This window comes from Diorhabda sublineata, chromosome X, assembly GCF_026230105.1.
Source record: "Diorhabda sublineata isolate icDioSubl1.1 chromosome X, icDioSubl1.1, whole genome shotgun sequence".
In the NCBI taxonomy this organism is placed as follows: Eukaryota; Metazoa; Arthropoda; class Insecta; order Coleoptera; family Chrysomelidae; genus Diorhabda; species Diorhabda sublineata.
The window spans coordinates 923,549-941,025 of record NC_079485.1 but is presented as its reverse complement, the minus strand read 5'-3'; the positions used below and the strand labels follow the sequence as shown (position 1 = coordinate 941,025).

Here is a 17,477-nt window from a genome sequence, read left to right as displayed (position 1 = left end):
GTAAGCGCGCCTTAATAGACATGGGAATACGGCTATACTCAATGCATGTTTAGATGTACTTAAATTGTACTTTAGGGGACAAATTGGAAGAAAAAAACGAAATAATTGAATAATAGATTTTATTTTGCTTAAAATAGAAAAATAAAAAGAATGTAAAAATAGGTACTCATTTTTTGATAAACTTTTAAAATTTATCACAATGTTCATCTAATATTTATAAACTGAATTTGACCTTTTAGAAATAGATTCTAATTCATGTTATAGTTAATTTCATATTTAGTCGACATTAATGGTAAAATTTTGCAGATTTAAATTTTCTCTAACAAATAGAACTATGTATGTGGAAACAGCAGTATTTATAAAAATAAAATAGTTAAACTCCACTTTTATACTCATCAAATATAATTTAAAAACATTTTGAAATATATACCAGAGGGTGTAATATTTCAATATTTTTTTAAAAAGAAATGGGGATTGCAAAAAACTATTTTTTGCTAAAAATAAAAATACAGAACAAAAATTTGTTGAATATGGAGAATTTGCGATGAATATTCTGATATTTCGTCAATACTTAATAAACCATATTAAATTATTCACATTTACTGAGGTTTTTAATAGAAGTGGGAATAAACAACGACATCTTACGACTCCGATTGTTTTAAACATTCAAATTTCCAAAAAAATAAAAGTATTACTTTTATACTGAGTTGTTACAATACAATCGAAAAGTTTGGAAGCATTTGTTTTGACAAAACAAAATACAAATTCATTAAAAATTGAGTATTATGAACTTCAAGATTACAACAGAATGTACATATTTCAATCACTATTAAGAATGTGTTTTGTGGTGACGAGACTAACAAAATGCGATGCCACTAAAATTTTGACTACAATAAGTCAATAAAAAATAGACTGATGTATGGACGCTATCTACTATCAAACAAAGGTGGTGATAATGTAATAGTTTCACCTGCAATTATCAGCACTCTAAACATAATGGAACTTCATGGTCAAGAAAAGACTTCGTTGAATTTCTTGATAGGATAATGAATTCAACAAGTTTAAGTGAAGATTATTAAATTAATCGGTTATATAATACTAGGCCTAGAGTATACGAGAAACTGATAAAAGGAAAGTGGACGCCAAAATTTTATTTCGTATCCAATAGGGTACTTGCATTTTATAATATGAAATAAGGTCAGAAAGTAAAATATTTAATTAAAAGAGAAAAAATAATATCTAAATATTTGATTGAAAATAGCAAAAATTTCATCTCGGGGACCTTTAAAACGACAACACTTTCAAAACAAAACACAAGTTACTTTGTATCATATGTTTATTGATGATTTTATACCTATGACGTCACGCAATATGGCAGCCTTACTGAAATGTTGAAGCTACCTACAAAATGTTTGAATTTTCAATAATTTTTTTGATCAAAGAATTAAAAAAAAACATAATAAAAGTTGTACATAAACTATCCAGAACTAAATTTTTTCTCAAACCATACAAGTACCCTATTGCGTAACAATACAAATATGTTTGGATGACTTTGTCTTGTTTTATTCCATTGACCTTGATGCTTCCAAATTTTTAGATAGTAGTGTATCAGTTAAGTTTGCAATAATTTTTGAGAAATGTAGAAATTATTCATAAATTGTAAAAATTATATTCTATCAATTTGGCTTTCCATTAGGAACTTTTTAGATCCTTTTTCATTAGAACATGTTTATAAGAAGAGAAAAACAACCTGGGGATATTGTTAGTAGCATAGTAAAAACTACTAATAACCTGAAGGAAAGCCAAACTTAAAATCATCATCTATGTATGTATATAAAAAGAGAAAGGTCGGCGTATTTATTTAAATCGCAGAAAGTATTAGCTTTAAAACATTTTGAAGCCGTTAAACAGTAATATATATACTGGAAGGTAAACTCAACTGAGCAGATGCATTGGCCAGGAAAGTAGTTATTTTCTCCTTTGAAGAACCGCAGAATAAATTTTAGAGAGGTATATAGTAGAAAACATTTATTTTGATATATTTGACACACCTCATTTACCACTGGAATCTATATTATCGGTGACTACACTAGGTTTCTACCGATCAGTGGTTCGCAGATGGAAGTGGGGATGTTCGACTAGATGAGCCAAATAACGACGTTGTCTTCAGTTCGAGTCTCAAGACCGAACGAAAGTTGTTAAACCATTCTGATGAGACGTAATAACGTCGAAACTAGTCAGTGGTTACAGCCCGAACGAAAATTTCATTATAACACAAGTAGACAACAGTTTAAACAAACTTAACCATGAACATGATTAATTATAACAATAATCAAAGATATAAAGTTTTAATCCTTTAGAATTATTTCCTAAGGTTTCATTAAAAAACCCTGTATAAAAAAGAAAGGTGCTAATATCGAAAAATGGAAAGGCATTTTAGATAAGAATTCGAACAGCTTTCAATTTTGTTTTGTAATTTTAGATAAGTTCGATTCAATAATTGCTGGTGGTATAAAATGATGGTAAGTAAACTAGGAATTTCATCATCTCAAAATATGTATAACGACACAAATTTTTTATTGCATGAGATTTATTAAAAGAAGACATAAGTTAAGAGACAATTTTGTATCAACCTTCCCTGGAAGGAAATATGAAAGTCAATTGAAATCATAGAGATAAATAAACAAACCCTCTTTAATTATTTGCATTTTCCAACAAATTTGATTTTGAATTTTTGATAAAACATTTCTGTATGGCAATCAAATGTTTTTAAAGGCAAATATTTTCTGCAATAATTGAAAAATGAAAATTTAAATAAATTTTTAAATTAGATATCACTTGTTTAGGCTAAAATTCACTTACCGGTCGCTCCGACCCCCTCATCATTTTACCATCGACCGTCCATAGTGTATATTTTTGTTGAGGGCATTTATCTCGGCTGTTGGGTAGCCTCTTATTTTTTCTCCCTCTTTCTCTCAAATTTCATTGTGGGCGCGTTTTGGGTTCCCAACATTTCTGACATGAAATCAGATATAAATAATGTAGAAACTAGCAAAAGTACGGAATCAAGAGCCAAATGTACGGAATCAAGATAATTGAGAAAATAAAGCCCACAATAATCATCATAATAAAAAAAATGGAAATATGACTGAATGCGAAAATATATAAATTGTAAATGTGTACACATATCAATATACTAAAAAATATATACGGTTATTATATCAACAATTGCACAAATAGAAAAATTGTACGATAGAAATTATAATAGAAACGTGGAAATATCAGATTATAATATACCTTAAAACGTTCTATAATAAAGAATAAAAGTGAAAATGAAATTTAAATAATTGGGGCATGATGCAACATTTATATTACATGAACTTACAATATTCTTACCGTTACCATCATTTTACACTTGCTACCAAATAAGACACATTTTTTCCAAATATAGTTACAACATCACCATTTTAAAAAAAAAACCTAAAGGTCATGAAAAAAGAAATTCGAAATTCTGCCAGCATAAATCAAGTTGCCAACAAGCTTAGTGTTAATATAAATGTCAATTTTGTAAAATATTTAATAAGCAATAAGTTATTAAATATAAACCATACATTCATTTCAGAAATTACAGTAACAAAATTTGATTGTTCAATTGAAAGATCACTGCAAAGATATAATATAGTCACAACACTTCCAAAACGTCAAATAAATATCAAATTTCGTAGATAAACAACAGATTTTAGTTTCCATGGCACAATACTAAAGTCGAGTAGCATATCCTGGTATTGTTTTATTTAAATCAATCTGACCAAAACATATCTCAAAATGACACGCACTGTATATAGAAAAGAATATCTAAACTGCTGGATTTCTTCAATTTATAAAATTTGAATTTGCATATTCTAATGAAAGTTTTGAAAGAAACTAAAATTCTAATGAGTCAATCGCTTGAGAATTTTAGATAGAAAGTATGAGTAGAAATAAAACTCTATTCGGACTGATGTACCCAAAGATGTATTCATCCACCCAAAAACTTGGAATATAAACGATATGAGGGAGAAGATATATTGAAACAAAATTAAGTTTTTATGAAAATAACAGATGACCTACAAAACGTAGTTAATATATTTGATTTGTATATTCATATAAATAAAAATCATACTTTACAATTAAAAGTGTCCAACTGAATATAACACATATACCATAGGAGTAGCTATCTCATTTTCCTGATACTATTTTTTTTTTGTAAAAAACACCGAAAAGTCCTATGTCTGGGATTTAAAAAACTTTCATCGTATATATCTAAAATATTATGAATATAATTAGTTGTTTAATGTAATATTATTTTTCTATAACCCATACCACACTTATTCTCACTTCATACGTCTTCATCTCACCTTTTTAGTAAAAAATGCTACAAAATACAAACGTAATTTAAAAAAAAAGTTCCTTTATCAATGCTTTTCAAATAGAATACGATAGTGGGTAAGGAAAATATGTAATGGGGATGAAGGTTAATGGCAAGTTACCTTGTTTTAGCAATATATATATATCGGCGAAAAAAATATATGTATATATATGTACCAAGAAATTCATAAAAATCACCAACATAAATGTACCCAATAAAGATAATTCAGTTCGCAAATTTTATATTTTGAAAAACAAATTTAAATATGTAGTTCAATTAAACAAGGTGATCGCCAAGTAGTAGGTGAAATACTTTTCAACCTACTGCAATGAGGTGGATCTGTAAAAATAATAAAAAAAAGAAACAACAAACACGATAATGTTATAGGTCATATTTAATTTACAATGAAGCAAGTAATTCGTAGTAATACAGTATTAAATTTAAAAATAAACATTGTGGACAACTTTGCTTACCAATAAACAAACTCGATAACTAAAAGCAACTCTTAGTTGTTGAATTTGCTCAAAATTATATTTAAACGAGAGTTCGTTCATATAAAATATAAAGACTGTAAATTTTTGGAAAAAAGAATTAAGCAAAAATAATTTTCTGTATATTTAAAACAATATTGAAAAATTAAGAGATCTCATAATTAATTAAATAATGACAAAAATTTGATAACATAGTGGATAGCTAGTTTTATAATCTGAACCAATTATACCAACTCAAATTTTTGTCAAAAAAAAGTCGCTACAATAACCCCTCAGTCACTTTATTCTCTGGACTTGATCCCAGAGACTCATTCTGCTACCAAAATTGTAAATACCATTATCTTGCATCGCAGAAAGAACTCTAGTTCAAACTATAAAGCGAAACGAGGGTTAAAAAATAATTATTAAAGAATGTTTTTTAGAGAGTAATATACTAAAATTTCATTAGTTGTCAATAAAACAAACTAATAATTAATTAAAACTATCTGTAACGTAAAAACAGCAAAAATTATCCCCACACTATCTCTTTTGCTTTGGTAAAAGTAATTAACCAATTCACTGCCTCCACGTCGCCGAGGAGCGTCAATATCGTACAGATATATATTAGCCTAATACACAAGGCTGCCCCGAAGCAGGTATTACATTTGTTTAAAAATCCTCAAATTTGACAATATTAAATTACTTCCAATAAAACGTTTGACATTTCTGTATTATCGCAAAAATTAATGTCAATATTAGGATTTATTTGCGTGTTCCAATATATCATGTTTGTTTTTCGACACACAAAATTCATAAAAGTTACAGGGCGACATTTAAAAACGTTAAAAGGAAGAATTGTAAAAAATTATTAGAAGATTAGATAAAAGTATGCTGAACAGAACAAATATGTATTGAATGAATTAATAAAATAAGAGCTAAAAGTGTTTTTTCAACCAAATATGACAGATCTCCAGCAAGAAGACACGTCACTAGTATTGTGGAAGTTCTTCAAGTTTTAACTACACAACGTGTTTAGTGTGCATTCATTGTTTACAAGTTATTTCATGCTTAGCTAATACCAAAAGTGAAATAACAAAACATTAGCATCTAAAGAAAAAAGTGATATTATGAACCACTTAATTGTAATAAATCCTCCACTACATCAAGTAGTACAATTGATGACATCAAAATAACCATGAGAATATCAATAAATAATATCAATCATTGACTGTGGAAAAGACCAACTCCCAAGAAAGCTGAAAATCCAACCATTTCAAGACTAATTTTTGTCATTCAAATCTTTTTACATGGAAATAATGGAAGAAGATGACTTTGTGGTCTGTGAAGGATAAGTCAGCTCAAAAAACCTTGGACCACACATAGGATTAGTTTCTAGATAAATTAAATAATTCAACAACACCTTACAAAAGTTTTGTCTGTTAATAAGAAGTCTACTGTATAAAACTTGAAATTCTTTGTGTTCATACTGTAAATATTTTGATAAAATATTCATGTATTTTTAATAAATGTACGAACCCTGTTTAAAAGCATATCATAGATGAAAATAGTGTTGCCTTTAGTATTTTTGAGCAGTTTTCACACCTAGACATAGCTTACCATAAAGTAGGTCCTTTCTTCTTGTCCCAATCAAATTCCCTATACATGACACCTGACAAATATTCATAATTTCAAAACTTACATCTACTTTTTGAAAAAAAACCTTTACAAAAAATTTAAGATAAAATAAACACAATGTTTGCATTAAAATAGAAATAATATACAAAAGGACCATATAATAAAGGAAATAAAAATAATAAGCAAATATAAACGATTCAAGTTAATTTTTTTATTGGAATTAGTTTCCAAATAAAGTCAATAGTGTACATAATCAACAGAAAAAATTGAAAAAAGTATAAAGCCTATAAACTTTTCAAATATTCCTATATAAATAATTATTTTTTTCCCGATATAGCTTAAAGGACGCGCGAGCGTGTGTGTAAGACAGTGATTGAAAATAACTTCTACTTTGGATAAAACGCTGCTCGTTAAAATATACCTGCTGTGTATGTTCTTTAAAATATTCTTAAGGTCTAAGAAATGAGTTTCTCTGGAAGTTCTTAGTAGACAATTGCGGCCGTACTCTAAAATCTGTAAATATATAAATCTGATATCTCGCTACTTCAATCGGCACCTGAAACAGTTATTGCTTCCTGTCCACACTGGAACAACTTCAAATCTTATCACTTATAATACACATAAAATATGTAAAAAATTATTTTAAATCAAATATGTGAACAGGATGCTAAAAAGTAAGCGAAAAAAAATTGGAAAAATTGCTACATAGAAAACAATTGCTAATAAAGAAAGTATGCATTCGTAATATATAAATACTCCTGAAATGCATAACATTTATACAATACCAAAAAATATGAGATATGTAAATAAATATCAATGTAATTTTTTCATCAATAAATGCACCATAAAAATATTTTATTGTTTTCCAAAGTAGGTAAAAGAAAAATAATTATAAATATATTAATAATTTACTCCAACTCACTTTTATTTTAGTCCTGAGATGGACCACCACCGCCTCCTCCTTGCTGGCCACCGTAACCATAACTAGGGAAACCATATCCTCCTTGTGGTACACCGGGTACTGGAGCTCCTTGGGGTTGGCCACCATAATACCCTAAATAGAAGTATTTTGCACAATTAATAAAAATTGCCGTTTACCAATACATCGCGAACTAAGCAAGGTGGTTGAAACGTGAGAAAGTGCATTTAAACATAAAACAATAAATAAGGAGGAAACGCCAAATAAATGACCAGAATACATGAATACACAAAAAAAATTTCAGAAACACTCACTATTTGATGAAAAATAATAATAAAAAATTTGCAATTTATTGAAAATCAGGGGAAAAAAAGCAAACCTATTTTCCAAAATTTCGGGTAATTTAGAGACAGAAATATTGAAAATAAAGAGCATAAAGCATAAAAATCTTTTATGATAGTTGTTTGATTGTTATTGTGTTAGTTATTTTGTTAGATTTTTGAAGTTAATATTGACTTCCGTGTTGAACTTCATGTTACATTAGTGTTCTAAGTCCCAGTATTTTTTTTTTTTTTCTATTCACTTCTCAGTCCCATTTCCAATGCTCTAATCACATTCGATCTGCTACTATTAAGACTTTGAATAACAATAAACCAAACTATGTAAAAATAAATGCTGACCAGCAGTAGCTTGTGGTTGGTAGCCTCCATAAGCAGTCTGTGTTTGTGGTTGAGAATATCCACCTGTTTGAGTTCCAGGTGCTGTAGGCACTCCAGAGTTGGGAGCTGTGGTTCCAGTCTGAAACAAATGAAAACAATCCAATCCTATCCAATCGAAGTTTTCAACTCAATCTACCTTGGTTTTCATTTGAGCTTCTATCGCTTTTGCTTCCTCTATTTTACCAATACTTCTGTAGTACTCAGCCCATTGTGCACTGAAATCGGCCTGTGCACCTGAAGAAGGAGGCACAGCTTGAGTTGCAGGAGCAGCACCTTGTGCTATTTGTCCTCCTTGAGGCATTCCTGGTGCAGCAGCACCACCTGCTTTTGCTTTAGCCTGTTCAATCATGTCAGCTTCACGGTGCATTCCTGGAGAATTTTAACCACAGATAAATCAAATATACTGACTCTAAAGTAGATCAGTGATGGAACTTTATCACTATATTTACCTAAAGTTCTATAATATTCTGCCCACTGCATTGAATAGTCTGGTTGACCAGAAGGATTAACAGGGGCACCAGGAGCTGGTTGAGAATCTCCACCCTGTGGTTGACCACCCCATTGTTGTTGTTGGTATCCACCACCAGGAGTACCACCGCCACCTCCTGCACCTTGCAACGCCCAATTGTTTTGGGGATTGTAACTTTGTGGGGCCATTCCAGGGTATGCCTATAAATATAACAATTAAGTCTCCTATTTACTTAAGTGAATGGAACAAGACAAGTATAGATAATTATATAAATGGAACTATGAAATTAGGCTTTGTGATGTTTCACTGCTGAAAAGTGACAGATGAATTGAGGAAAACTGAAAATGAGAAACAAGGACCAAAAGTAAATAGTTTATTTCAAATTGATGAGCTAACAGGATAACTTGAAATGGAAATACTGTCAAAGTAAGAAGATTGTACATGAAATCAAGTAACTTTTCCTAGTTCTTATTTAAAAATGCTGAATCAAATCATTTAAAGCGACTTCTAAAAATGAAAAGTATCTTTACTTGTCATGTTGCCAATTAAAAAATTTTCTACTTACACCTACCGTTGGCATGCTGCTCATTTGCGGTCCACCTTGAGATACAAAATTGAGTGGCATTTGTACTTTATCTTGTAATATCCTCTTAGCAGTTTCAATGGAGTCTGGATCCCCCTTGATTAAAAATACTTTTTCATTTGAATTTGGATTCTGTGATCGTATATCCAGCTTACAATATGCTCCCGATTGTTGGTTGATTTGTTTAATGGTCTCACCACCTAAAAAACAAAATACATTTGACACTTGCTCCTTTAAAATAACAAACATTTTTATATATACAAATATGGTATAAAAGAGTGAATATGTAAATAAAAAGGAAAATTTTTTTTAGTGACTTATAACAATAAAACTATTCAAACCAGTCAAAAGGAACACCCTCAAGATACATATTTCTCACAATTTCAAACTATATAATCAGTGTTTCACTTCAGTTTGAATGTTAATCAAAGCTGTACAGTGGGCTACAAGTAAACTGAGCAAAGAATATTTTACACATTCAAATAAATGAAGTTAAAAAAGCCAAGATGCGTTGGAATAGTAATTAATACTAACATGTTCATAAAGAGAATAATGTTTTAATAATGTATCGATTGTTTATAGCCTTTTTGGTAATTGATGTACACAAACAGTGAATCAAACAATCAATTAATATAGCAAGGTGTCTGACCATAGTAGCAAATCAGTTTTGTACTATTTGATTCTCCTTGCAATGTCAATTAAAGCTGAAATACAAGAAAAACTAACAAATTTACCTCTGCCAATAATCACACCACACTTATTAGCTGGAACCGTAAATGAAACAACATCTTGGGGAGCGCCGTGATGTCCCCCAGGTCCACCGCCCCCGCCACCTCGCCTATCGTCCCACTGGTTCCCACCAAAGTCTCCCCCACCATTTCTATCACCTCTATCGAAACCGCCTCCGCCTCTACCGCCATGATGACCGCCGCGACCACCTCGTCCACCTCCGCGTCCTCCACGCATTCCACCTCCCATTGGACCGCCGCCCATTCCGTCACCACCATTGTCACGTTGTAAGACACTGTCTATTAGTTCATCAATACGTTGACGGGCCTTTAAGAAAAAAATAAAAATAATTCTGTGGAATGTATTTTCACTAACGATTTCTTACCATTTCTACTTGTTTGGAATTTCCTGACAAAAAACATCTTCTATCGCCTGGACCTTCGTCTCTAGCCTGTTGAAACTGAACTTTGGCTCCAGTTTCAGACTGAATTTTCTTTATCATATCACCACCTTTTCCTATAACGACACCTACTGCTGTTCGGGGTACTAATACCTAAAATATAAATATTTTGAATATATTTTTTTCATGGACAAAATTTGTAAAACTAACTTACTTCTATTGAATCACCACCACCACTGCCATAATCGTTATATCCATCGTTAGGGCCTTGACGTCCTCTGCCACCTCCGCGATTGAAATTTTTCATTTCTTTTTCTGCTATGAGGTCATAAACTAGCTGTTTAGCGTACTCCACTTTTTGAGGATCACCACTTATTACCAAAGGTTTTTCATGTTCTTGATTTGGTCCATCTTGGATGACAACCATTTTGGCTCCACTCTTTTCTTGCAGTTGTTTGATTGTTTCACCACCTTTGCCGATTATTAGACCAACCTTGGGACCGGGAATCATGATTTCTATACTATTCCGACCTCCTGGGCCTGCTCCAGGACCGCCCATACCCATATTGTTTATTCCTTCAGAGAAATTATATCATTATAAAAGTTACCTCGTAATATTCAACTTAAGTGACAAATATCTCCTAGTTAGTTTATTAAGCACATTTTGAAACAAATGGGATGAGGTTTCACAAACATTTAGTTAACAAGTACCAGGGTGATTATTTCCACTAGCATATTTGTATATTTGATACACTTTTATTCAATAAGTTTTTATCAACTAGACTATTAGTTAAAAATAATGAGAAGCACATGCACTACAGATATATTCTTTCCATTATTTTTTAAAATAAATAGGTATATACAGCAAAATAAGGTGTCAATTTGTACATTTTGTCTAAAAATTGAGAAAACTACAAATAAATGTTTGTGAAAAATATGAATACACCATTTAAACCTAAATATATATATATATATATATATATATATATATATATATATATATATATATAAATGTTGAAGAATCTTATAATTTTTATATTTAAAGGAATTTATCCTTTTTATTGGCCCAACTTCCAAGAGTATTTTTCATGACAAAAGTTAAAAACGAAAAATGCGAGGAAATTGGAAGAGAATAGAGAGAAAGCAACGGAGAATATATAAAGACTGTGAAAACAGAAAGAAAAATATACAGAACGAAAAGATATGTATAGAGAAAGAAACTTATGAAAATATTAAGAAGCCAATAAAAAGGAAAAAACAAAAAGAAAGTTATATATAATACTTACTACTATAAAACTTTTATGTCTATTTCACGAAAATTCTAGTTTGAATGAAATAATGTGACACTTCGAGTTTTCTCTACAACGTTTCCAAATCAAAAAAGATATCCACAAAATATAGACAAAATTCTCGACGATCTGAATTATAAATCTCTAAGGAAAATCTCTTACAGGAGAAGGAAAACACTCTGTAAAGCTGTAATATTTTCAATAGCATTATATAAAAGTATTTATTAATATAAATTACTTATTTAATAATTTTATCGAACTCTTATTCAGAATGTAATTGTAAACACAAAATACTAAGGTAAGTGAAATCAATTGAAACAAATGTCATTCAATTGACAATGATACCTAAAGATGCACCCCCAGTGGAGCGTAGCAATATAACTAAGGGTTTGATGAATATATATTTTTGAATATTTCAAATTTTAAAAAGAAAATGATATAAATTAGAAATAAGAAGTTCCTTAGACAAAAAAATCATATCTGGTAGCAACTATCATAAGATTTGTAGTTATTTTATGGAAGGTTAATGTTTTTTGGCTTGGAATGGTACTTTCATTAATTATACTAATACCATTTAAAATATTTGTATCTTCTGCAGTTTAGTAATCTCTCTCTATTTGATTTATATTAAATATAATCAATTTGTTAGTAATAGTAAGTATAAGCAGTTAATACTGAAGGTTATGGAGGCACCTGTACCTGTAACCCACATCAAGTATCCTTTACCATGAAAAATGATTTAGACAATTCAATTTGATAATTTTAATTTTATTTATAACACGAGATAGTAAATAGAATTCAATCAATTTTTAATTACTTTTCAACATAAGCCATAAGTTACAGTGCAGAGAGGAAACAGATATATTATCAAATTGACATATTATAACCTCAAAAATATAAATTAATAATGAAATAATTAAGAATAGGAAGAGAATGATAGATTGTACTAAAATGACTTTTATACACTACAACTCTAATCAATTTACGAAACTAGGGGGTGGACCCAATAAATTTAACATTTTCAGCTCGTACAGAATACTACTCTAAGCACATAATACTGAATTCAAATTACAACTCAAATATACTTTAGTTACTTCCCCGAATAGAAATTAAGAATCCAAAGAAAGCAGGTAAGCAGTTTAACAATAAAATGATAGAATTCTAAGCTTCACAGCTCCGTAACAATATGCCCAACTTGGAGCATGCTGCATGCAATAAATGGAGAAAAAAAGTTTAGGAAAATAACCTTGAAAATCAGAATGGTTGTTGGAGTGCAGCAATTCATCCTCGCCTGCATTACCATCCCCTGGGGGTCCACCCCTCTGTCGAATTATATCTGAGATGAGCTGTTTGGCCCTTTCAACTGCATCTTTGGGGCCGGACAGTGAACAGATTCTGTCTGACATACCCTGAGAATCGGGCGCCATTTGTATCTTGCAACCTGCCTCTGATTGCAATCTTGTTATCTGTTCCCCTCCGCGACCTATTACTGCAACAATCATTTTATGGATTACGGGAGTTCATTTATTCAATTTATCACACTATACCAGATCCCATTCATAATTGTATGCAACATTAAAAGTAAAATAATTTTACTTTTAGTGTTGCTGCTAAAATTTTATTAGTGAATATCTCATAATAGCAATCACTTGCCTCATAAACTAGTTATATAAAATAGAAACAGATGAATGAATGAAATCCATTACTTAAACAACAAAAATAAAAGGTGAAAACAAAAAAAACTAAACCTAACCTAATGCTAACCACTACCAATATAATATAAAATTTAAATTTAGTTTCAAGAGAACACAATTTAAGTATCAAATTTTAGAAGTAGAAGAGACTACTAAATACAGATATTTTAATTTTTAGCTCATAAAGAAATGTATCAATTGTCAAAAAAGGGTCTAGCTTACATTCTGCTTTTTAGTTCTTATGAAATATAAAACATTAAAACGCTTTTTTTTATTTATTTAAACTCGAAAGGTAAATAAATAAAAAAATAAATGCTTCTGTAAGTACATAAGATCAGAATCCCAAATTAGATTGTATGTCACTCTTCAATAATTATAGTCATTTGGATTAAAGACAAATTGGAACAATTGTGATTAAATTTTTTGAAGCAATATCTTCTCTGGGTAAGCCAAGAATGAAAATTGTGAAGTTGCTTCGAAATCATTTGAATAAAGATCCAAATAAAAGAGAAAAGACAATATAAAATATTGCAGAAAACCATTCAGTTACTTTCAAATACTTAAGTTGGAATTTTTGGCACACTCACAATTACACTATCTGATGTGCGTTTTGATAACTATAAGTTATCGTCTTTAGAGCCTGAGACAGTTTATCTTGAGTCTCTGAAGATAATAAATTGATTATTAAAACGTGTGTCGGACAGTGTAACTGTGAGTGTTGGTGTAATGGAAGTGTAAACAGTGTGTTCAGTACTTTCAAACATGGCAAGAGATAATAAGAAAACCCAATTTCTATATATAAGTAGCTCATTCATTCATTAATATTTTTCCAAATTGAAGATTAGTTACAAAAATGACACTTTTAGGAATTTACATGAGGCAAAATTCTAACTGAGCTCGCCAAAGACCACAAAAAAATCACTATTAGTTGAACAAATGCCTCAGTATCTAACTGATATATTACCAATTCCTATAGAACCAGATGCTCAAGTATTGGAACCATTATCAAAACGCGCGTCATACAGTGTAACTGTGAGTGTTGGTGTAAACAGTGTGTTCAGTACTTTCAAACATGGTAGGGAATAATAAGAAAACCAACTTCTATACATAAGTAGCTCATTCATTCATTAATATTTTTCCAAACTGAAGGTCAGTTACAAAAATTGCATTTTGAGGAATTTTCATGAGGCAAAATTCTAACTGAGCTCGCCAAATACCACTAAAAAATCAGTAAAAGTTGAAAAAACTTTCAAATTATAACTCATCATTATCACAGAATGCCTCAGCACATAAGTGATATATTACCAAAGCCTATAGAAACAAATGCTCAGGTATTGGAACCATATTTTTCAGTAAATTTAAATGCGGACATATATTAAGAGATCTTTAAAAATTGAATAAAGGAAATAGTTGTTATATTATAATCTAAACGATAGCTGGTTGATACTTTAACACACAGAATTACTTAAATGGCACTTTTTGAGAATTATTCACTATTCATTTGAATAATCTTAGTAATAGAATAAAAATAGTACTAACTGAACAGCATTCTATGAAAAACATGGAAGTTACAAAAAAGAAAATGATGGACATTTTGAACATCAGAATTAATACAATATTAGTTAGTATAAGATAATAGTAGGTATCAAGTGATAGATCATTGAAACAACTTTTCAATTTTGTGTACTTTATAATTAATTAAAATTGCATGTTAAAACCTGCAATATCTAATATAATACATCAAATCTGACACCTTATTTTAATACAAATAAGAAAGAAGCAATAATTAACAAAACAGATTAATCTATTTCATATCAATTAATGTTGAGAATATTGATGTTATTTACCTAACAGAACTATTGAATTTTGTCTTTATCAAAGTCATTATTCAATGTAATCAAAACAAAATAAGTAAGATGTGAGTAAATTTTTTGCTACAAATTTTAAAACAATTTGTTTACATAAGCAACTACATAAAGCACTTGACGCAACTGATCAAAAACTTTGATAAGCAATTCAAGCTAAGTAAATAAATTATATACTTACTGAGACCAACCATTTTATCTGGTACACTGATGTCTTCATTAACTTGCTGCATACCGCCCATTCCAGTTGGACCACCCATAGCTTGATTTTGTTGTGGCCTAACTAAAGCGGGAGGACCTTGATTTTGAGGAGGTCCAACTGCACCGGGTCCCTTTTTCGCATCCGGTTCTGCATCAAACAGATCTTCACATTAAAGGTAATATAATAAACAAATCTTGAGTATTAACATACCTGCACCGTCTTCTAAAGGCCTTTTCTGTCTATTGTCGTTTGTACCAGCTCCTGGGTTAATTTTAGCTGCAATCTATACCAAAAATTAGATATTGAGAGAAATGCAAAGAATTGCATGATTCAAAGATTTACAAAAATTATATAAAAACGTGAATAAAAATAAAAGCAGATTTTGGCGCTTTAACAATGCATTTAGGAGATCACTTACCTGTTTGGCACGTTGCAGAGCTGCTGCAAAAGCTGAGGACTGATTGAAATTTTGTTGTGGTGGCGGAGCAACCGCAGAATAATCACTCATTTTCTTATAACATTAAAGTTTATAAGTAACACAAAACATACAAGTAACCTTATTGGTTCGACAACAAAATGGAGGATACGCTTACAAACAGCAAACGAAAAGGAAAGAAGTATATGCTTGGTTTACGTGTCTAGCGTTAGCATCGTAATCATTTCTCATTTCCTGTCTGTCAGCCGAATTGTCATCTGTCATTGTACACTTTTTTACGGCTAACATACCAAATGTATCATGTCATTTTATTTATAAATTGAAGGGCTTTAACAGAAAAGATGTAACCATTGTGTGTGATTCCTGAAACATTGAAAAAAATATATATACATATATATAAATATTGAGAAATCTAAACATTACTACTCTTATATTCCAAAAAACCTGTACATCCACTATACTACCAGGGCTTTTCCACTGAAGGGCGTTTAGGTGCATAACTCTAAGGATTCTCTATATATTGAATCAACAGTGAATTTATCCTCTTTATAGCCTCTTCCAAGATGTTAGAATGTAACTGTTACTAAAAATTTTGTGCTGAATAACCCGCAAATGAACATTTTATGCGCATGCGATCAGTCTCTAAACTAATTCGGAATCTACTATTATTTGACGTTTTGTTATTTGACATTGACAACCCTAATTTAGTAAATTTAGATATGTCAAGGTTGATAGAGGATGGGTTGTCCTATAACTTTGGTGCGATAGATGATAAAGTGAAGTCTTTACGTCACTTTTTGAAAACGAACCGGAGAATAAGAAATGTTTACGTACGATTTATGCCATTTCTTGTTATTCTTGCTTGGGTATCCGCTGTTTTGGTTGATTTTTAATTTTGAAGTAGGGTTTTTTAATAAATTTAGTTCTAGTTTAGGAGATTAAGATTAGGTTAATTAATTTTTGTGTAGGTAAAGTACTTAGATTAGTGTTGAAACTATTTAGTGGTAGCATACAATAAATTATACATAAATCAATTATTCGAGGGAAGCTCGAGTAGGTACTATAAAGTGATATATTTCTCACTTTAAGATGATAAATTTCTTTAGAACAACTAAACACAATTTAACTTACTAGTTTTATCATTATGTCAGTTATCAAAATATGAAATTTTTCTTTCAAATATCATACCTATACTTGAAATTACTAGTAGCTAAATTGAATAGGGATTACTTAGCAACTTACCTGTGAAAAGTGATCCCCAAAGATTTATTTTTAAGAGTGTTGGGGCAACTACAAGCTACATAACTTACCATTTTGTTTATAATTTAATTACTATACACCTCATTATTATATATATATAAATACAAAACAAAAACACAAAAACCAATCCAATATCACAGTAAAATTAATGATAATGTTCAAAAACAAACATGTTCTCTCTAAAAATCAAAATAAAATGACAGACTTAAATTTTTAAGATGGCTACTTCCGTCTCATTTGCTGTCCATGTATATAGATGGCAGCTATCCTGGACAGGAAGGATACTTCACTTTAAATTCAATGGTTGTTTATTATCATATATCTTATATGTAATAATTCTATATATACAGTTTCTATAAGTGGAAGCTGTTCCGACTAAGGAAAACAGAATAACAAAGA

General features: G+C 30.3%; 1 protein-coding gene across 9 annotated transcripts; it reads right to left on the bottom strand.

Annotated features, from left to right (window-relative positions):
• Window positions 1-105: 105 nt before the first annotated feature.
• On the bottom strand, window positions 106-16,467 carry LOC130451812 (far upstream element-binding protein 1). Of its 9 annotated transcripts, XM_056791074.1 has the most exons (14): window positions 16,242-16,449; window positions 15,801-16,181; window positions 15,593-15,665; window positions 15,362-15,544; window positions 12,868-13,110; window positions 10,547-10,908; window positions 10,318-10,485; window positions 9,938-10,259; window positions 9,186-9,403; window positions 8,601-8,820; window positions 8,288-8,520; window positions 8,113-8,230; window positions 7,436-7,567; window positions 4,785-7,026 (listed from the first exon to the last, which is right to left on the bottom strand). In XM_056791074.1, exons 2-13 carry the CDS (start codon window positions 15,888-15,890, stop codon window positions 7,443-7,445), a joined length of 2,355 nt encoding a protein of 784 aa, XP_056647052.1. In that variant the 5' UTR covers window positions 15,891-16,181; window positions 16,242-16,449; the 3' UTR covers window positions 4,785-7,026; window positions 7,436-7,442. The 9 variants fall into 9 exon arrangements, with proteins under 9 accessions (XP_056647051.1, XP_056647052.1, XP_056647057.1 ...); XM_056791073.1 differs by lacking the exons at window positions 4,785-7,026; window positions 16,242-16,449 and adding an exon at window positions 106-3,015 and having other exon boundaries at window positions 15,801-16,053; XM_056791079.1 differs by lacking the exon at window positions 12,868-13,110 and having other exon boundaries at window positions 16,242-16,467.
• Between the last annotated feature and the right edge of the window lie 1,010 nt (window positions 16,468-17,477).

Coding starts and splice junctions, on each gene's coding strand:
- LOC130451812 (XM_056791074.1), bottom strand. CDS start 15,890: ATGAGTGATTATTCTGCGGTTGCTCCGCCACCACAACAAAATTTCAAT. Junction 15,666..15,800: donor CTCTGCAACGTGCCAAACAG/GTAAGTGATCTC, acceptor TTTTTGGTATAG/ATTGCAGCTAAAATTAACCC. Junction 8,821..9,185: donor GCAGCATGCCAACGGTAGGT/GTAAGTAGAAAA, acceptor TTATATTTATAG/GCATACCCTGGAATGGCCCC.